The following is a 20,950-nucleotide window of genomic DNA, read 5'->3' as shown; positions in this document are numbered from 1 at the left end:
CTGCGCCCACAGCCCTGGTGGTCCCGGGAAGCTGCAGGCGACCATCCGATCCCGTCATCCTTGGCCGTCCCTGGGCGGGGGGAGAATTTGTCACTCAGCGCCCAAGTCACAGCCCCGGCTGCGGGCCCACACAAGAGCGAGGTCGCCGGTTGGGGCTGGGCGGAGCCCTGCGCTTCCTTCCTGCTTCAGGGCCCTGCCACCCAACTCCTGAGAAGAGGCCACCCAGCGGGCACCGGTGCTGAAGGAGGGGGCAGGCGTGGCGGGGCTTCCCCAGCAAGGGAGCGGTCAGTGGGCCAGGGCTCAAAACGGGGACCAGTGGAGAGAAATTGGCAAGACTTCCTCCCAACTGGCCTGCCTCCCCACACCCCCCCCCCCCCCGGCCCCAAGAAATCACCCTTCCTGGGAGATGCAGGGCTGCTGACCCCGGGGGTGCCACCTGGCCATACCCGGCCTCCAGACCTCGGACCTGAGCGTGGCATCTGGGCCTCAGCTGCCCGCTGTGCTGTGGGGCCGGCTGGCGGGCACTCGTGGGCCCAGTAGGGTTCTTTTAAATCCAGCTCCCCAGGCAGCCTTTTTGCTTTCCTTTCTTAATATGACAGTTTTATTGAGATCACAGTTCCCCCATCGCTCAAGCCACCCGTTTAGAGTGTCCAATTCAGTGGCTCGTATTCACAAGCTGTCATCTCCGTCCGCATCCAGAACATTTTCATCACCCCGAAAAGAAGGCTCCTGCACATTAAGCAGGCACTGTCCCTCCCCCAGCCCCTGGCCGCGCGTGCCTGCTTTCTGTCTTCATGGATCTGCCTGATTCTGGGCATTTCACAAAAATGGAATCATACGTGTGTGACCTTTGGCGACCGGCTTCTCTCACGGAGCGTAATGTCTTCGAGGTTCGTCCGTGTCCTAGCAGGTGGCAGGATGACGTCACGGCCTTTTGCAGTTAACGTGCCACTGATATCCACATGTTGTTTTTCTGCCCGCGTCCTGGTGGGTGTTTTGCATATTTCTAGAGAGCCACTCTCGGGGCTGGGAGTCAGGGGTGCCACCCCAGCAAGCCGCGGCGTCAGGGTCCAGGGGCTCTCGGAGCGGAGAGCAGTGGCAGGGGCCGTGTGCTCAGGAACCACATGTGGCCCGTTTTCCCAGGTGGGCAGTGCCAGCAGGGTAGGGGACCGGCCACAGGCCACGGGGAGCTGGGGCCCACGACCCGAGGCCCCTGGCGCCTACCGTGCGGTCTGCAGGGGGTCACCGCGCCTCGCTCTGACGACGGGATGACCGTGGCACTTCTTGCCCGAACCACAGCCTTGCTGATGGTCGGCTGGCTTCTCTTCCTCAGGAGGCTGGATGCCCAAAAGAATTCAAAAGCGGGGACTCAGATCCTTGTACAGCCGTGATCGTAGCAGCGTTATTCACGACAGCCAAAACGGGGGGGACGGCGCGAGTGTCCGTTGACGGATGAATGGATAAACAGAATGTTATCAGGCAGCAAAAGGAAGGAAGGTCTGGCACCTGCTACGGCAGGAATGGGCTGTGAGGCCGTTAGGCTCGGTGAACAAAGCCAGACACAGGAGGACCGTGCCGAATGGGGCCCCTGGAGGAGTCAGATTCACAAAGCCAGAAGGCCCACTGGAGGTCCCTGGGGGAGCGGGGCGGGACTTAGTGTCTGATGGGCACAGAGTTTCTATCCAGGACGACGAAAGGGTTCTGCCATCTGATGGTGGTGATGCGTCACGTCATTGTGAATGCTGCCGAACCGAACAGCGAAACATGGTTTAAACGGTCAAAACTTTACAAAGGAAATAATTAGGCTGGAGGAAAGCATAAGCCCGTGTGTGGGGTCACCTCAGCCTGTGTGGTCCCTGGCCTTCCTTCCATCGGGGAGATCCGGTGGCACGGAGGGCGGTGACTTCGCCCTGGGCCTGGGAGCCTGGGGGCAGAGCTGTTGACCCGAAGCTGCCTGGAAGGGGGTGAGGCTGCCCCAGGGAACATTCCATCCTCAGAGGAGGGGAAAGACCCAGGAGGGCGGCATAGGGAGGGCGCGGCTGCTTGTCCTCTCTCTACATCGCCTCCTGGCCGAGAGGCAGCCAGGAACAATGAGAAAAGGCAGGTGGTGCTGTGTGGCCTTGAGTAAGTTACTTAACCTCTCTGAACCTGACTTTTCTACTTTTAAAATACCTTTAGCTCCCGAGGGTGCAGTGAGTGCCATCTGGGACACAAATGTGAAAATTGTTCTGTGGGGAACTCCCCTTTCCTATTAATAGCATCTCATGAAGTTTGGGTATGAAACAGGCGTGGAGGTGACAGGGCCATTTGAAAGAGAATGAGGCCCAGGCCCCAGGCAGAGGTCACTGGGGGGTGTGAATTAGACACAGGCCTGACCAGGGTCATGGAGGGGCTGTGGGCCAGCCTCGGCCGCAGAGCCCTCCTCTACCCACCCTGCACCAGGGGGACACTCCCAAGACCCCATTCATTCCATGGGTGTCGAGTGTCCCCTCCCTGGACACTTCTAGAGGTATGGCGTGGGGCATCCCCCCAGGTCTGCTGCCATCCTCCCTGGGGCTCCCGGTCTGTGTGGGGGACACGGACAGTGATCACAGGTGACAGAAGCGAACGTTTCAGGAAAAAAAAAAAATCACTCTGGGGACCTCAGTTTCCCCGCTTGTAAAAGGAGTCGGTTGGACAGAATTTTGTGCCGTCCACGTGCAGCTTTTTACATTTTAATTAATTAATTATTATTATTTTTTAACGTTTACTTATTTTTGAGACAGGGAGAGACAGAGCATGAACAGGGGAGGGTCAGAGAGAGGGAGACACGGAATCTGAAACAGGCTCCAGGCTCGGAGCTGTCAGCACAGAGCCCGACGCGGGGCTCGAACTCACGGACCGCGAGATCATGACCTGGGCTGAAGTCGGACGCTCAACCGACTGAGCCACCCAGGCGCCCCATAAATTAATTTAAATGCAACAAAACAAACAATTCAATTCCTCAGTTGGCCTGGCTACATTTCAAGTGCTCAGAAGTCACAGGCGAAAACAGTGGGTGGGTCTTCGGGTCTTCAAAAAATTAAAAATACGGCTGCCGTGTGATGTGGCCATCTCACTTCCGGGGTGACCCCAGGGGAACTGGAAGCAGGGTCTCGATGTTTGCACACCGGTGCTCGTGGCAGTGTCATCCACAAGGGCTGAAACGTAGGAGCAGCTCAGATGTCCACCGAGGGATGAACGGATACACAAAATGTGCCTTAGCCACACGGGGGCCTCTTAGCCTTGAAAAGGAGGGAGATCTGGGCTCCTGGGTGGCTCAGTCTTAAGCGTCTGGTTTCGGCTCAGCGCATGATCTCGCGGTTCGTGGGTTCAAGCCCCGCGTCGGGCTCCAAGCTGACAGCGTGGGGCCTGCTTGGGATTCTCTCTCTCCTCCTCTCTGCCCCTCTCCTGCCCGTGTGCGTGCGCTCTCTCTCTCTCTCTCTCTCTCTCTCTCAAGATAAACTTTAAAAAAAACAAAAAAGTCAGTCCCGATACCTGCTACATAACAGCACGCGTGAACCTTGAGGACCTTATGTTAAGGGAAATAAACCCACCCCCAAAAGGACAAATACCACAAGAGCCTCTTTATACGGGGTCCCCTAGTGTAGCCACGTTCAGGGACAGTAGAATGGAGGTTGCCAGGGCCCCGGGAGGGGGTGGGGAGTTCGTGTTTAACGGGGAGAGGGTTTCAGCTTGGCGACACGGGGAAGGGTTCTGGAGACTGGTTGCACAACAACGTGACTGGGCTTAAGGGCGCCAAGTACGTCTAAAGAAAAGGATTGGTGGTGCGTTTTACGTTATGCGTATTCTACCCCGATTTTAAAAACGGCCCCGTGTGGCCACCCGGTTCGACGGCACAGGCATAGAATCTCCCATCACAGAAGTCGTTACGGACGGTGTTGGAGGAGGGGGTTCCTGCAGCCAGGCCCCGGTGGCTCTCCGTGGAAAGCAAGTGTTCGGAGAAAGCGTCTCTGGGCCAGTTAGCCTCATGGGGCCTCTGCTCTTTCCACGCAGGTCCTGGCCCGGACTCCAAAGCCTGCCTCCCGGCCGGGGCACAACCCAGCCCTTGGTATCCCCACCTGCACCCGAGCCGGTGGCCCTCCGGGCAGGCCTCCCAGGGAGGAGGGGCTGCGGGAAGGGACCCTCACCTGTGTGGAGGCCAGGCCCTTCCGTCGGTGGGTCGGTGGGTCGGTGGGTCGGTGGGAAGGACTTCCCAGACAGGGCCCTGGTGGGCGGGATGTTTGCTCTGTGCTTCGTGGGTGTCGGTGGCTGCAGAGGGGCCCAGCCAGAGCAGAGGCCGGGCGGAGGAGAGAGCCGAGTGGGGTTCGGGGGGCGCCCCCCCACCACTAGGGCTCGGAAGGGGCCGTGGGTGGGGGCGGGGGTCCGGCCCAGGCCCGGACGGAAGGGCTCCCGGCCCGGCAGGCAGGTGGAAGCAATTTTCGGTCACGCGGGGCGGGGCTGAACTGCCCTGCAAGACGGGGCCCCAAGTCTGTCTCCAGGAAGCAGCCCCACAGCCACATGTTCAAGGCCAGATGCAGCTCTGGTCTTTGTTTATTTAAAGATGCTGGAGCGCAGGGACTGTTTCTGAAGAGGGAGCAGAGGCAGATGCCTTCCGGGTGCCACTCGGGGGGAGGCCCCGCGGCTGTCATCGCTGCTTCCCGGGTCCCTGGCCTTTCCCTGGCCTGGGGGGGCGGGAGTGGGCGGCGTGGCCCCGGGCGGTCCCTGGTCGTCATCGGTGTCTTCTGTTATTTGCTGGTTCCCCTTCCCGCGCAGTAGGAATCACGGCGCTTTGCGTGGCTGAGGACACGGGGAAGTTGAGCGTTCCTGCGGATGACCCACCCACACTCCCGTTTCTGGAATGTGTGAGCTGACCATCCTCGTTATGGAAGGGAAGGGGGCCGGGCACCCCCACCCCGTGTCAGCTCCCTCTGACACGCCTGTAAAGCAGAGGTGTGGCCGCCGAGGTGCGAGCCGGCTGGGGCCACTGGGGTTTGGAGGCGGGGGTGGAGGGGGAGGGTCCGGTCACTTCCCCAGGAAGTGGAAACCGTTCATCCGAAGCCCCGCGGTGACTTTGTGGCCTGCTGCCTCCCAGGGCAGGGCCAAGAGGGCACCACCGTGCCTCCTCCCCCCGCCGCCCTGCCCCAGCACACACCAGGGTCCCGGGGCCGATGCCCAGGGGACAGGTCACGACAGCCAGTGTGCTTCCTTCCCGTGAGCTCGGGGTGCGCCGGGAGACCCGTGAGCGGCCCTGGAAAGGCCTCCACAGCGGTTGGGGGGGCGGGAAGAGCCTGGCCCCACCGGGGCTGAGGGGCTGGCCCAGCAGAGGTGTGGTGGGGCGTGTGTGGCACGTCTGGGGCTGCACCGGGACGCGGCCCATGTGCTCCCGCCCCACCCTGGTGGGGACCGGTTCCACTGGGTGAGTGCCCCTCAGGTCCCCACTGGGTGCCTTCTGCTCGTCCCTTCTCTAGGCCTCTGACCTGAGTGTGTGGACTCCTGAGGGCGGCCAGGGGAGGAAGGGGGACAGGGAGGAAGGTTCTGACCTACAAACCGCGGAAGCTGGAATTATTTCTAGAAGCTCTGTCCTATTTGGCCGTTCATAGACCTCGTCCTGGTCTGAGGGTGGGGGGCACACAGAGGCTGGGCAGGGAGAAGACCTCCCCCTCCGGGCCCAGTCCGGGGGGGGGGGGGGTGCGGGTAGGGAGCTGCCACAGAGCCTCGTCTGCCTGCCATCGCCCGGGAACAGATGGGCCCCGGGGGGAGCCTACTCTGCGTCCAGGGCTGCTGGTGGGTACCTGGGATTGAACACCCGTCACCCGGGAGTGACAGGAGTGACAGAACAACAAATGCTCGCTTCCCCCCTGGCTCACAGGTTGCCGCAAACACTTGACTGTTTGACCCCAAGGGTCCTGAGGCCTTCTGGCTGCAGCAGGTGTTGGGGCCGATTTGAGTCAGGGAAGGAGGTGGAGAGGGCCCACCTGGGTGCCCTGGGGCAGGGTGAGGGCTGGGGGTCAACTCTATCCTGGAGCTGAGCGAAGGGCTCTGCGGCCCGTGCCTTGTGTGTGTGTGTGTCGGGGGGGAGGGGATCTTTAGCGCTGGGGTGTTCCAAAGGGGTCTCTGGGCACCTGAGCCTCAGTTTCCCCATCTGAGAAACTGGCGCGATGGTCGGAACCACCCGAGGATGCAGGCACTTTGCAGATGGTTGTGTCCGGCCCCCTAACGCCCCCACTCTTCTCTCCGCAGCCCCCGAGGCAGCTCCTGGCTGCATTGGCGACATGGCCGACACCCCCAGAGATGCCGGGCTGAAGCAGGTGCCCGCGCCCCGGAACGAGAAGGCCCCCGCGGACTTCGGCTATGTGGGCATCGACTCCATCCTGGAGCAGATGCGCAGGAAGGCCATGAAGCAAGGCTTCGAGTTCAACATCATGGTGGTCGGTGAGCATGGGCCCCATACTGGGACCCAGCCCCGTGGGCCGGCCCCTCGGGCTCCGGGGCTCAGTCTGCCCTTGTGCAAAATGGGTGTGGACACGCCAGGCCTGCAGGGCGCGTGTGGCGTTGTGTGTGTGCCCGCGTGTCTGCCAGGGGGGCCCCAGCTTCCCCCACGCCTCTGGGGGGAGGGGGGGCTCCTCGTAGTAAGAACCCAAGACCACCCGGCTGGTCTCCGACCAGTGGCCTGCACCTTCTGCCGAAGCATCACCAGGCCCAGCCCTGGGTAGGGCTCTGCAGGCCTGGCTGGTGGCTTCCCGGTGGCCCCGCGAGAACCGGACGGCCACTCGGGGTCCCGTTCAGTCCTTGCAGAAACCCTGTGAAGAGGGTGCCCCACTTTATAGGCAGCGATGAGGCCCAGAGAGGGCCTGACGAGGACTCAGCTCACAGAGCGGAGAGAGCGGGGGCTCAGTTCCTCCTCCTCTTCCCACGGCAGGGCCCCCACCACTGAGACGCAGCTGGGGTGGGAGGGCACCTGTTTGGGGGTTCCGCGGACCCAGGGTAGAATCCCGCTTTTGCCCGGACTGAGCTGCGTGGCGCTTGTCCTGTCTTCCCCGGGGCTTCTCCCTGCCTTGATTTTCTCATCCATAAAACGGAGTGATCCTGACCCCAAAGGGCTGGGAGGGGCGAATCAGTTGTTACTGTGTGTGGCCCCTACGTGGTCATGGGCGCTCGGGAAGCAGTAAGTGCTGAGGGTGATGATAATAACAGTTCCGACCTTTTTTTTTTTATTATTAAAAAAAATTATTTTAACATTGATTCATTTTTGAGACACAAAGACAGCGGGAGCAGGGGTGGCGGGGGTGGGGGGTGCAGAGAGAGAGGGAGACGCAGAATCCGAAGCAGCTCCAGGCTCTGAGCCGTCAGCACGTTTGATGTCGCTCTGCCCCTGAGCGTGGCGGGGACACAAACAGGTGGTCCGTGGGGGGAGATGGACGGGGGAGGCCGATCCCTGGCCCGCTGAACAGCGTCTCCCGGGATTCCCGGCGTCAGCCTCCAGCATCCTGGGAGCCCCCGCTTTTCCTTGCCAGATGATCAAGGTCGGAAAATGGGTGTAATTTAATTTTTTTAAATATATTGGTTGGCACGGCCTGAGGCAGCTCAGGGAAGGGGTAAAGCGATGGGGCTCTAAGCGTGGGTCTTGTGTGTGCCTGTGAGGCATGCCTGGCACCCAGTACACACCCTGTAAGCACGGCGGCTGGTCCTTGTGGGCGCCCCCAGGTCATGGGCGGGGCCCTGGAGCTGGGCTCTGTGCCTGTTTTCCCCTCCATCAGATGGGAGGGTGGCAGCACCTGGGTGCGGGATGCGGAGGGTTACACAGCCGCAGTCAGGACAGCGCCCGGTGCGCATCGAGGGCTCTGTGAGCGGGACCTACGGGTCCTCAGCAGCAGCAGCAGCAAGGCCAGCCCTAGATTCTGACAGTTGTGAGCAGCAGGGACCTTCCAGCCACAGCTGAGTCCAGCACATCCCCCCTGCTGTGGGAGGGGACTCGGGTCAGGTGAGGTCTGGACACGCGGTGAGGCCAGGAGCGCTTCTGGGGCTCGGGGGCCGCCTGATGCCCCGGGGGCCCGCTGGCCAGTCAGCCTCTCAGCTGCAGGGTCTGTTGGTGTGGGCACCAGCCTGTGGCCGTCCCTGCTCTTGGCCCTGCACTTGGCCTCCCCTGTGCTGTTCTGCATCTCAGCTCCTGCTGGGTACTCTGGGTCCCTGCCCTGCTACAAGCCACCCACCACGAGAGCCGGGCCACCACCTGGGCATCCCGGCCCTTCTTCCTGACCGGGGGCCCCCGCTGAGGGGTGCTGGGGCGGGGGGGGCACTGCCCAGTTATCGCTGAATCGCAGGGCCCGCTGATTGGCTCCCGTCCCCTCCCCAGGGCAGAGCGGCTTGGGAAAGTCCACCTTAATCAACACCCTCTTCAAATCCAAGATCAGCCGGAAGTCCGTGCAGCCGACCTCGGAGGAACGCATCCCCAAGACCATCGAGATCAAGTCCATCACGCACGGTGAGTGCCGGGGTGGGGGGGCCGGGGGTGTCGACGCCAGGTCCCCTGAGCTGGGCATGTTGAAAGTCTGGCTCAGGGATGCCCTCCGGGACCCCTGCAGCCCTTGGTCAGATGGAGCCCCCTGGAGACACCTGAGTTTTCCACCAGACACCGTGGGCAGGGGGCTCCCCAGGATAACCGTTGCTGGCCCCTGCTGGGCTTTGCTCCTGGAGGCTGTCATCTCCCCGGCATCACCTGGGGAGTCATCGCTGGTCACCACCCATGGGCACCCTGTATAGGCCCCGGGGTAGGACCGGTCAGGTCCCTAGCAGGCGGGACCCGCGGGGTATCTGTAGGGGTCCGGGGTCTCCCCCTGAGCTCGGTGGGCGCTGTGATTCTGTGCAGATATCGAGGAGAAGGGCGTCCGCATGAAGCTCACGGTCATCGACACGCCGGGGTTCGGGGACCACATCAACAATGAGAACTGGTGAGGATCTGCGGGGGCTTCTCCTCCCGGGAGAAGAGCGCTCATGGGTGCCCCTGGCCTGCGGTGCTGCTAAACCCTCGGAGGCCCCCGAACCCTGAGAATCCTGCCCTCCCTCCACCATCCCCTGGGGTCGAAGGGCCGCGTGGGAGGCTGGTCTGGGGGCTCTCGGGTAGGGCTTTGGTCTCTGCTGGGAAAGCCCAGCAGCCCCGGCCCTTGTGGTAGAAGATGGGGTGCTGGGCTGGGATTCGGGGAGCTGGGGGGGCCTGCCGGGGGTGGGGGGGGACAAGGCGGGCGCCGGTCCCGGTGCTGGCTGACGGGGGCCTCCCGTGCAGCTGGCAGCCCATCATGAAGTTCATCAACGACCAGTACGAGAGATACTTGCAGGAGGAGGTCAGCATCGACCGCAAGAAGCGCATCCCGGACACGCGTGTCCACTGCTGCCTGTACTTCATCCCGGCCACCGGCCACTCGTACGTCCCACGCGGGGCCTGGGGGGGTCGGGGCGGTTCTGTCCCGTCCCGGTTCAGAACCCCCGTGCCCCGTCTGTGACTGCTGCTGTCGCCCCAGGGGAAGAGAGGGCACCGCTCTGCTCCGGGGTGGGAGGGAACGTGCCCGCCATCCGGGACCCCGCGAAGCCACCCCCACACCCGCCGAGAGCAGGTGCCCGGTCGGGGGCTGGGGGGTGGAGGGTAAGGCTGAGCTTCCGTCAGACTGTGGCAGGCCGGAGCCAGTGGGCGAGGTTCTGGGGGTGCCCTGGATAGCGGCCAGCCAGCCTGTCCCGGAGGCCCCGGAGCTGCTGGGTCCTTTCTCCGCGTCTCCCACTTCTCCCTCCTGAGCGAAGCCCCCACCGCCACCTGAGCAATGACAGCCCCTCTCTGAGAGCACGCCTCGCCCAGGACCATGCTCAGAGCTGGTCTTGTCCTCAGCCCGCTCCTGTCTGGCTCTTCCTTCTTGCCGTCCCTCACTTGTTGCTCGGCCGGCACTCAGCCCACGGCCTTGGCCTTGTTGACGTGCACCCACCCGGGAGCAGGCCGCCGTCCCTCTCTCGTCCCGTGCCCGTCCTTTCGCCCCCTGCCGGCCCAACACTCATCCAGGCCATTCTGTTCCAGCCTTAGGCCCCTGGACATCGAGTTCATGAAGCGCCTCAGCAAAGTAGTGAACATCGTCCCCGTCATCGCCAAGGCCGACACGCTGACCCTGGAGGAGAGGGTCTACTTCAAACAGCGGGTAGGTCTCTCCACCTTCCTCCTCGCGGGGGCCGTCAGACACAGCACGCCGGGCTTTTCTTGGAGGAGAAAAATCCGAAACGGGTCGTCTCCACCGGGGGTGGGGGGGGAGGGCAGGTGGCCGCACCTCCCTTCCCTGCCGTGTGGCCCCACTTCGGGCTGCTGTCGAGCAGGAGGATGCGCCTTGGGCTGCTGCTTCCACATGGCCACACGTCAGAACCACCTGGAGAACTGAGGCGCCGGGGCCCCGCAGAGCCTCCGTCCCAGTGGGCGTGAGCGAGGAGGCCCTTCGGTCTAATCCCCCAGGCTCCACAGGCCCCGATGCTGGGGATTTTCCCAGCATGCTTAGGGAAGGACTGTCTCCTGTGGCTGTGTCTGCAGGAGGGAGAAGGAAGGAGAAAGCCCCTTGAAGCTGCTCATGGGTGTGGGTCTGTGCTTAGGGCAGAAATGACGGCCGTGCACGGGAATGTCGTGCATGGCGGGTAGCGGGTGCTGTAAAGGGCGGTGACAGTCGGGCCCGTGCGGCATCCGGGGCCTGCGGTGACAGAGGGTTTCCGGGTAGAGCTCGAGGGAGGACGCCGCAACCCTGAGCTGCTGTCTTCGGGGTGGGATGAGCTGGAGAGAGTAGACAGCCCGGGGCTCAGGAACAGCGACCCGGCTCCCTCGGGCGGCTGCACGTCTCTCCTGGCGGGCCTGCAGCTGCCCCCCTCCACTCAAGAGGCACCAGCACTGGAGATACCAGGGTCGCCTGCCCCGGTAGAGCCTGCCCTTGACCCCAGGCCCGGGCCACTCGCTTACTGGAGGCCACAGCGTGGGCAGATACTGGCGGGCCAGTCCGGCTCGCTGTGCGGACGGCGCCCACATCTCTCCCCTCCGGGCCCCCAGATCACCGCGGACCTGCTGTCCAACGGCATCGACGTGTACCCCCAGAAGGAGTTCGACGAGGATTCGGAGGACCGGCTGGTGAACGAGAAGTTCCGGGTGAGCGGACTGGCCGGACGCCGTTCCCAGAGGCCCCTCGGTTCCTGCCAGAGGACACGGCGGGGTCTCCTAGCCCTGTCCGGGGGGACTGGGGTCACGGGTGTGATGGCCTTGAGCCGTGAGAACGCGGTCTCTGGGCCGGAAGGGGTCAGAGCCCACGTGGCCGCATGTGGCCGCCTCAGGCCAAGGGTCTCGGTGGTGGGGGGCCCCGGGCTCAGGGCTGCTCCTCCCAGGGGCCCCGGGCGCGGACCGGCCTGTGCACACACACGTGACCCGCGCTGCCCGTCCCGCCCGCAGGAGATGATCCCGTTCGCTGTGGTGGGCAGCGACCACGAGTACCAAGTGAACGGAAGGAGGATCCTCGGAAGGAAAACCAAGTGGGGCACCATCGAAGGTACTGGGTGCTCTGGGGACCGCGTCCATCGCTTTGCCCCACTCAGCCCCAGGGAGGGGGGCAAGTGGCTTGTCCAGGGCGGCCCGGCCGTTTGCTGATGGAACCGTACCTCCATCCCGACCGCCCACGGGGCAGGGGAACATCCAGAGAGGGAGCGCCCCGTGATCCCGCCGAGTTCTGGGTTTCCGGGGCTACCGATTCAGAGGCGCGCTGTGTGACCCTGGACAAACTACCACACTTCTCTGGGCCTAGCGCGGGGGTGGGCTTCCGGCACCATCGGCTCCGAGAGCCAGGCGGCCCGCACCCCCTGCAGAATTTACTGAGACCCCCACATCTTCGCGTCCCGGGGCTGCTGTCACAAATTAGCACCGACTGGGTGGCTTGGAGCGGAGACCTACCCTCCTAGTTCTGGAGGCCAGAGGTCAAGATGTCAGCAGGGCTGGTTCCTTGCGGAGGCCCTGAGGGAGGATGTGTTCCGGGCCTCCCTCCTGTGGCTGCCAGCCACCCTCCGCGTCCCCTGGCGCGTCCCCGGTCTCCGCTCCGCCTTCAGCCTTCTGACCGTGTCTGTCTTTCCGTCTCCTCGGAAGGACACTGGTCATTGCCTTAGTGTCCACCGGAAATCCAAGATGGCCGCCGCTTTGGTTCTTTACCTCAATGACGTCCTCAGACATTCTCTCCACATAAGCTGTCGCTCACGAGTATCTATGGGGTTCTGGCAGACACGGGTCAGCCGCTCGGGCGGTAACACCCTAGGTGGGCTGCACCCGGGCATTTCTCCACCGTCCGTTCTGTTCCTTCCTCCCGCTTTAGAACAGACGGGGGAGAAAGGACAGGTTGAGATGGGCCACTGTGTTCTTCGAGCCCGTGGCTGAGGGCGCAGTATCCAGAGGGCCTGTTCAGCAGCCATTCCCGCCCCTGGCGCTCTGTGAAATGGGGCAAGTCCCTTAGCTCCCCCCCCGGGGCCTCAGTTTTCATCATCCTTGAAATGGGTACTATGGGCCGAGACTTTAGCAAAACGGGAGAATGTCCCAAAGACCTTGGAGCTTTGGGGGCGGCAAACACTCTAAGCGTGGAGAGTCCCCAGACCTTCCTGGGGTACCCGGTGCTGGCGGGTTCGGTGCAGGGCGGTGTGTTCTAAACCAGCCTCTGCCTGGGTGTTCTCCAGCGTCTGCTGGGTCTGCCTTTCCGCAGCTCTCCCCTCGTCTAAGGGCCTCGATCCCGGACGTGCCTCTGTGGGGGCCGCTCACCTCTGTGTCCCACGCGACAGTCTCTCCACCAGGCTTTACCTGGGCTCGTCCTGAAACATTGCCCCTTAGGGCCCTTTTTTCACGGGCGCGTGGTTTGGAGGGTGGAGGGGTGTCAAGAAAGGCCAAGAAAGGGGTGACAAGAAAGGCCAGCGGGGACCTCGGAGAGGGTTGAGGGGCAGTCCAGTGACGGGCACGCCTCTGCTGCCCCCTGGTGGCCAGCTCAGGCGCGCAGGAATCGTGGGGCTGGTTCCTGCCTCCGGCACCTGTGTTGGGGCCTCGAGCCCGCATATCCCGTGACCTGTGTGCCGTGGCACCTGCTCACCTTGACATTGTTCTGGGAAACCGCCCCCCAGCACCTCGTAAGGACGGTGGGGAGGTGGTGGGTGTCCCATCCGAGGAACCCGGAGGAGGCTTCTGCCCCATCTCGGAACCGTCGCACGTCCTAGAACACAGGTGGCTTCTTAATCCCCGGGACCCTGTGCACTGATGACTGGCCAGGGGACCGGCCGCCCTGTGCTCGCCCCCGGCAAGCGTGGTTGTTAAGCGCTTCTGCCTCGTTCTTGCCCACCCTGCCCCATCCCTGGTCTTGCTTCTTTGATCTTCTCTCCAACTTGCTGTGCGCCCTCCCGAGATATTTTACCCATCCTCGGAAACCGCCTGCAGCGTCTTCGGGAGGAAGGTGGGGGGTCACGAAGCACACGGTTAGCTCATCCAGGCCTCTCGTGTCCCTGAGAGGTGGGTGACATTTCCTCCCCGCTTTACAGACAAGGAAACGGGGGGGGGGGGGTCAGAGAGGCCAGGGAACTTCCCCAAGCCAGGAAGCAGTAGCCAGAGGCTCACATTCCCAGCTTCGGGGCTCCGTCCTTGCCACCGTTTCTCGCTGCTGCTCCACGTTAGGTGGCAGAAGGTTCTAGTGGGGGCCCAGCCCCGCAGGGGCGGGGACGTGGGGGGAGGAGGGTAGAACCCAGGCAAGAGGCAGTGGGAGTAAAATCCAGACAGCTTGGCAAGGCGGAGGCACTTGGGGGTTTTGCGCCCCGACCCTGCCTGCCGGCTTGTGGGGGGCGGGGGGGACAGACTCGTGCCCACAGAGGAGGAGCCAGAGTGGTATCTCGTGGGGTGTGTGAAGACTGGATTAAATGTGCAGGGCCGGGCGCCTTTTCCGCCCTCCGCCCTCAGGGCAGACGGCGCCCCTCACCTCTCCGCCGAGAGGTCTGCCAGTGCGCAAAGTAGAGCGACCGCTGGGCCTGTCGCTCCCTGGGGCCTCTGGGTGTCACCGGGCAACGCGGGCCTTCCACGTTGCTGGTTCCATAGCTTGATGTAAATGGTGATGCACAGTACGCGTCCCCGTGCGTCCCGTGTGTGCGCGTGGGGAAGACACCCAGCGGGCCACTTTGGCCGCTTCTTTAAAATCCCAGCTCGACTTCCTGCCTGCCTCTGTTACCACGCCCCTCCTGTCCTCCGGGATCCCCTGGGACGGGCTGCTCTTCCCAGGAGACCTCCCTGGTCCCCAGCGGGGAGCAGCGGCCTGCCTTACGGGAGCCCTCTCCCCACTGCTGCCCGGCTGGTTCCTGGGCTGTGTCCCTGCTAGTCCTGCCCTCTGGAGGACAGGAGCCCGGTCAGGCCCACCACGGTGGGATCCGTGGAACCGGGTGCCTGCCAGCTGCCTGGTGCCCGTGGATGAAGCAGGGACTCCTCTGCCGACCGGCCCAGCCTCCTCTGGGCACCAGGATCTACTGGGTTGGGGGGGTTGGGGGGCAGGGGAGAGGCGGGGCCGGGGCAGGGGCGTCCAGTGACTTTAAAGCCCGTTTTGTCTCCTCAGTTGAGAACACCACCCACTGTGAGTTCGCCTACCTGCGGGACCTCCTTATCAGGTGAGAGGGAGCTGTGGGGTGCTGGCCTTGGCCCCCTGAAGACCCCAGAAGGCCCTAAATCAGGAGCGTGGACTGTGGGGGAGCAGGCGGGGGTCCTGGACAGCAGCTAGCACATCCCCCCCCCCCCCCCAGGAGGACCTCGGAAGCCCGTGGTCTAAAACGCCTCCGGGGAAATGAAGCAGGAAGTGAAAACCTTCTTAATCTGTATGATAAGATCCCCTGGACGGGAGGGGCCAGGTTCGGACTGCAGCTTGCCGGAGCCCGTGAGATTCAGGGCCCCAGGGAGGGGTCCTTGTATGCCGGGCATGGGGGTGGTGTCTCCTGCGACCATCCCAGTGTCCCCGGACCCCACCGCTTGGACCCAGCAGAGGTTTCTCCTTGCCCGGAAGTAGCCATCCTCAGGCCATCGAGAGGGTGCCAGGTGGCTGGGCCTGGGCGAGTGATTGGAGAGGGCGGGGCTCCTGCTGTGGCTCCTGCGGCCCCCAGGTTAGGGGTGGGACGTGGCTTCCAGGAGTGACCCCACCGTGTTGGAGGGTCTGGCTGCGAAAGACCCCTACCGTAAGCCCTTCTGACCCCCCTCTCCAGTCTCTCCTGTTGGGCTGCAGGGGGAGGAGAGCCTGAGCACAGGACCGCAGGGTCGACCAGCACGCCAGCTCAGGCCGCTCCCCTGGACCGGTGGTTCTTCACTAGCCACTGGCCTGGTGCTTCTAGGTGGCAGCAAGGACAGGCCAGCCCTGTCCCCTCGGAGTGTGCACCCAGCCCGGACTGGCCACAGGCTTGACACAGAGGGGCGGGCGTGTGCATTAGTGTGTGCTCAGAGGGTCTGGGTTGCCACGGAGACTGCCCCCCCCCCCCCACCCCTACCCCGCCCCATTGATGGGCTTTGGGAGCCCTCCTGAGGGCCCCCTGAGAGCCAAGCGGGGGTGGGGGGGGTGGAAGGGGGCAGGCGGTGGGAGTCCTGGGTCAGCGCCCGCCCCGCCCCCGCCCTGCCCGTGGCCTGCCCTGTGACCATCCCCGTGCCCCCTGCCCCCAGGACACACATGCAGAACATCAAGGACATCACCAGCAGCATCCACTTCGAAGCGTACCGGGTGAAGCGTCTACACGAGGGCAGCACGTCCAACGGCGTCGAGGAGAAGGGGCCAGAAGCCCAGGAGATGTAGACCCCCCCCACCCCCCAGGACCCCGCCCCCCAGTCCCTTCCACCGCCACCACCCAGGCCCGCCCACACGCCCCGTTTTATTTTATATAATTTCCTCCGTTTGTCATCGTTCTCCGCCCCTTTACACGCTGCCCAGTAACAAGATGGCGTGTGCCCTCCTGAGTGTGTTCCTTGTTAGCCGCTGACTGTGGGGCCCGGATCGGGCGGGCCTCGGAGAGGAGGCCGCCTCTCTGGCCGTCCCGTGGCCAAGAGGAGCAGGAGAGGACCCGCTGATGAGGGCCAGCCCCCAACCCCGGGCCCGGCTCCTGGTGGCCCTCGGCCACAGCCTCCGAGCGTGGTGGCCGTGAGCGGCCGCCGGCCTGGTGACCTGGACCCCCTTCCTGCCCCCTCCTCCCTCCGAGGCCCCGGCCATAACTCAGAGCCCCCGCCCTTGCCCCACCCGAGGGCAGAATAGTCAATTCTGTGAGACGCAAGTTGCCAGTTGCTTAGACACGGGGAGGCCCGTTGGCTGCTGCCCGCCCGCCCCACCTGCCCGCTCGTCCTGGAGCAGAAAGTGCCTTTATCTCAGCCGTCCACGAGCCAGCGCTCCCCACCCCCACCCCCCACCCCACCGTCCCCTCCACCGCAACTCGGGGCAGCGCGGGGAGACAGGGAGACGGGTCCTTATCTCTCCCTCGTCCCCCCTTCCCCCCCGGGATTGAGTCATTCAAAGGAAGGAAAAGGATGCACCCCACTCCAGCCCCCGCCCACCACGTCTGAGAAGGTCCGAGCAAGTGAATCTGGTGGAGATGCTGGGGGAGAAAGAGGTGGCAGGTGCGGGCAGCAGGGGGCCAGGCCCGTGCCGAGAGGCCCCAGTGGTCCCCGGGACCTCGCCCTGCACCGCCATCTGACTGGGAGAGTGTGTGTGTGTGTCTGTCTGTCTGCCTGTTTAGACATCTCTCTGGCCCAAGATGCTCTGGTTCAGTTCTGCGTGGGTGGTCACCCCAGATACACATTCAGCCCCCCCCCCGACCCGGGCCTTACTGACACCATGACCCCGAGAGGTGGGAGGCCAGGCTTTTTGTTGCCCTAGATGTCCCCGGGCTCCTGCCACCGCGGAGCCCACGGTAAAGACCCCCACCCCACCCCCCAAAGAGGGAGAGGTCAGGAGTCAGCTGTGCACAGCCCGAGGTCGGTCGGGCTGCAGAATGGGTTTTCCCCGACGGTGGCCCGGCCGGTCTCTGCCGCCCCCGCCCCCCCCCCCCCCACGCTCTGTCTCCACGGGGCGACCGGCCACCGGCAGGCAGGCACCGTCCGAGCCACGCACGGCAGATCACACGCGCTCCCTCCTGCCTCCCGGAGAGCGTGGGGTCTGGCTCAGGTCGAGGAGACGAGACGCAGGCGAGGTACACGTCTGTCTTACACACCCCCCCGCTGGCTTCTTGCCGCCGCCGAGAAGAGCCTCGGGAGGAAGGGGATGCGGACAGGCCTGTGCGTGTGCGTGTGGGTGTGCACGTACAATGTCCTTGCGTTGCACGCTCACCCCCCCCACCCGAGACAGGAAGGACCCCTTGGTGAAACTGTTGACTTGCCGACTTGCCGCGTTTTTGCCAAAACCAAGACCCAAGACTTCGAAGGAAAACCCCGCCTTCAGCGTCGGGGCCCCGGGGGCGCGGGGCGGCTTCGAGCGGCGCCAGCCTCCCGGCCTCCGCGGTGGGCACGGCCTTGGGGTGGCTTCTCGCTTTCCTTCTCTGTAGCCAGATTTTGAAAACTTGTGAGTTTCACTGGGCTCTGTTCCACAGTGGCCCTCTGCTATGTGCCTCCTGAGAAATTCGTCTTTTTGTATAAATAACAAAAGTGTTGGAAATGTATTTCCTGAAATAAATGTTCCAAATGCAAACCTGGAAAGGGCTTCTTGGGTTTGGTTTTTGGTTTTCTCTCTCTCTCTCTTCCTGACCCCAGGGGCACCGCTCCCCTTTGCGAGGAAGCTGGCATCAGCGTGGCCTCCAGGCCCGTTCAGTCTCTGGCTGGGGAACCGGCGTCAGGGGACTTAGAAGCTCTTGCTTATGTGGAAGGTGAAGGGCAAAGTTTTCCTAATTCATTCATTTCTCGGGAGGCTTGAAAGGTCTGCACAGGAAGGCGCTATGAGCCGCTTCTCTCCCTGTATCGTTGGGAAGGAAGTTTTTCTTCTTGAAGTTCATTTTACCAGATCGAACCCTGTGAACTGGTCCGTATTTGACAGTAACTGCATACTGGTGAACTTCCTTCTGGAGAGCATGGGCCCCGGTAGACGGGTTTAGGAGGCTGCCTTCGGGGGATCCCTGCACACCCCCCACGGGCCTGGGGAAGGAGGCCCGGAGCCCTTTGCTGTACATCACAAACCACCACACACGGGGTGGGGGGGGGGGGGGGGGGGGCTAAAACCACAGAAGTCTGTCCTCTCACATCCTATCCTGGAAGCCAGAAGTCCAAGATCGAGGGGTCGGCAGGCCACGCTGTCCCCTTTTCTCCTGCCTCTTCTAAGGCGTTGCCATTGGATTTCGGGTGCAGCCGAATCCACGATGACTCAGCTCGTCCTTCCCTTAATTATACCTGCAAAGATGCCATTTCCCAATAAGGCCACACTCCGAGGTTCTGAGAGGACGTGAATTTGGGAGGGGGGGTGGGTGCTGTTGAGCCCGCGGCACCCCCTTCCCCCCTCTGTCCCCAGGCCTCGGGGACAAGGTGGTAAGCACAAGTCCCCGCGTTGGGACTCCGATGATTTGGGGTCCCAGGTTTGCTCTGCCCCCCGCGAGCTGCGAGGTCTCGAGATGACCTCCCCAGCCAGCCCTTCCGTCGGGCAGGTGGGCTCATTTTAAGAATGGATTTCATCTCCGAATGACTCACTGGGCGGTGGCCACGTGGGGCCCCTGCTTCCAGGATCCCGAGGTCTGTTACCGACTGCAGATGTCTGCCGTGGGCTCCAGAGGAGGAGGAGAGTCAGTCCAGATGTGAGGGCCGCTGGGCCCGGCCCTTCGGGCTCTGATCTGTTCGGCGGTTCCTTGACCCTGAAGCCCCGCTCCCTCCTCCAGATGAAAAGCGTCCCCATTTTCACCCCTGCTGGCACATCCCTGTGCACCAGCTGGTCTCTGGACCTGACCCTCCCCAGGGCCCAACTCCCTCTCCCAGCCTTGGTCTCAGTTCAGGAATCGGGGTTCCTCGCCCCGGGGGCCTACTTACCACATCTGGCTGGTACCAGAACACCCCCGTCCACACTCCCATCCAAGGGCAGTCCGTGAATGCCCGCAGTGATGGGGCTCTCCATCCCTCCCCCAACCAAGCAAATCCCCTGTTGTAGATCCAGGTGGCTTACTGTCCCAGTTTTCCAGGGACGCGGGACTTTCAGTGCTAAACCCGGGAAGGAAGGTCCTGGGCGAGCTGGACAAGTCGCTCACCCTGTGTAGACTGCACACCACCTTCTCCCACCGCTCAGGCCCCTGGTCTCAGACTCCTTGGCCCAAGGGGTTCCTAAGGAGCTGCAAGGCGCAGGCTGTTGCCGACACATCCTGGGGGGAGCAGGAGGTCCCAAGGACCAGCCATAGCCTCATGCTGGCTCTGAGCCCCTGTGTGGGGGTGGGATGTCCCGAGGGTGCTGTGGCACCCAGGTGTCCTGAGCTCACGTCTTCCCTGCTGTGGCCTGCCGGGCCCGAACAAGCCAGAAGATGATTAAATCAATAGGCAATTTTGTGGCTTTTCCAAAGCTGGGGAAGTTGCCTTGTGTGTGAACTTGCATCCGTGGGGGGGGGGGGGGGGGGGGACCCAGAGCAGGTGGGCTCCACCTGGGGAAGAAGCCAGGTGGAAATCAGCTAAGGGGGTCTCCTTTTGATCTGTATTTATGGACGCGCTCCCTGCCATTTTTAAACATTCCTTTCCGACTACAAAGGTAGCCTATGCGCGGAAAGACAACGTGGAAAATGCCAGAAGCGAAAATACGCCACAAAGAAACGAAAAGCCCCACCATCCCCCCCCCCCCAGTGCCAACTCTGGTGGGGGGTGGGGCGGAGTTCCATAGCATTAATGTTCCTGTGCTTTGTCTCGTGTCCTGCCTGACTTGGATGTGGGGGCCCCTGGGGCTTGGGGTGCTGGGGAGAGGAAGTTGGGGGGCGAGAGGGAGGACGGAGCCATGCAGACATCTGGGCTAGACCCCAGTGTGTGCAGCTGAGGGCTTTGGAGGTTTTCTGTCTCAGGTACCACCCTGCAGGGGTCCCCAGCCACCCCCTTTCCGACCCAGCAGGGAGCCCGAGTGAGGCTGTCTCGTCCCTCACTCGGGCAGGAGCCCTCTGTCCCCCGCCCCTGCCCTTCCCCCTCACCCCTGCTCTCCCCTTCCTCTCCCCCTGAGGAAGGCTAGGTTGGGCCCAGCTCAGGCCCAGCTCGGGCGTCCCGGATGGCCGAGACTGGGACTCGCTGTGCAGACCAGATGCGTTTCCTGCCTTGGCGTCTAGAACGCTTTCCAGATGTGTGCACCGCCCCCAGGCCCAGCCAGGAGGGGCCCGGGAGATCGGAACCCGCCCGTGTCAGGGGTACAGGCACACGGGTCGGTCGCCGATGAAAACGTCGCTGCCAGGAGCCCAAACCCGAGAGCCCGTCCTTGGAGAGTTCCGGGAAGGCTGCCGACCCTCTGCCGACCCGGGCTGGCCGCACAACCCCAGCACGGCCCCTACTCCGAGGGCACCGGCCTTCCCAGAAAATAAGATGTTCTGGGTTTTCTCTGATAATATCAGCAACTGCTAAGAGGTCGGCGGGGCTGACTCTCCCCCAAGCCCAGCCCCTCCGTGCAGCCCTGCAAAGGTGGCCTCACCACCCTCCTTCCTCCGGTCTGTGTGAGCCCCACTCTCCCGCGGGGCTGCAGGGCGGCTCCGGGGACACCCGAGGTACGAAGGAGTGCGCCCCCGGCCAGCCCTCCGCGGTCCCGTGCAGAGTGCCGGCCCGGTCCCCCGGGGCAGGCGGCCGGTGGCGGCGGAGGGCCTGAAGCTGAGTGCCCAGAGCCCAGAGAGAAAGCACCTTCCTTCCTTCCGGCAGAGAGGACGGCTGTAAATAATGAGAATAAAGAGGGAGTATGAGTGATTAAAGCTGCCCGGAGTG

The 20,950-nt window shown here is 63.4% G+C and overlaps 1 protein-coding gene across 8 annotated transcripts in view; it reads left to right on the top strand.

Annotated features, from left to right (window-relative positions):
• Nucleotides 1–17,737, top strand: part of SEPTIN9 (septin 9) — a 147,016-nt gene extending 129,279 nt beyond the window's left edge. For all 8 annotated transcript variants that reach the window (XM_053893170.1, XM_053893173.1, XM_053893172.1 and 5 more), the window contains 9 exons: nucleotides 6,262–6,453; nucleotides 8,375–8,503; nucleotides 8,888–8,969; nucleotides 9,302–9,439; nucleotides 10,079–10,196; nucleotides 11,081–11,176; nucleotides 11,474–11,570; nucleotides 14,637–14,688; nucleotides 15,722–17,737. In XM_053893170.1, coding sequence (XP_053749145.1) covers nucleotides 6,262–6,453; nucleotides 8,375–8,503; nucleotides 8,888–8,969; nucleotides 9,302–9,439; nucleotides 10,079–10,196; nucleotides 11,081–11,176; nucleotides 11,474–11,570; nucleotides 14,637–14,688; nucleotides 15,722–15,851 — 1,034 coding nt within the window. In that variant the 3' untranslated portion in view covers nucleotides 15,852–17,737. The remainder of the gene's footprint in view (nucleotides 1–6,261; nucleotides 6,454–8,374; nucleotides 8,504–8,887; nucleotides 8,970–9,301; nucleotides 9,440–10,078; nucleotides 10,197–11,080; nucleotides 11,177–11,473; nucleotides 11,571–14,636; nucleotides 14,689–15,721) is intronic.
• Nucleotides 17,738–20,950: the final 3,213 nt, after the last annotated feature.

Source organism: Panthera pardus, unplaced genomic scaffold, assembly GCF_024362965.1.
Source record: "Panthera pardus isolate Hobbes unplaced genomic scaffold, ASM2436296v1 HiC_scaffold_3, whole genome shotgun sequence".
In the NCBI taxonomy this organism is placed as follows: domain Eukaryota; kingdom Metazoa; phylum Chordata; class Mammalia; order Carnivora; family Felidae; genus Panthera; species Panthera pardus.
The sequence above is the reverse complement of the archived record's forward strand: the minus strand, read 5'-3'. Positions and strand labels throughout refer to the sequence as shown.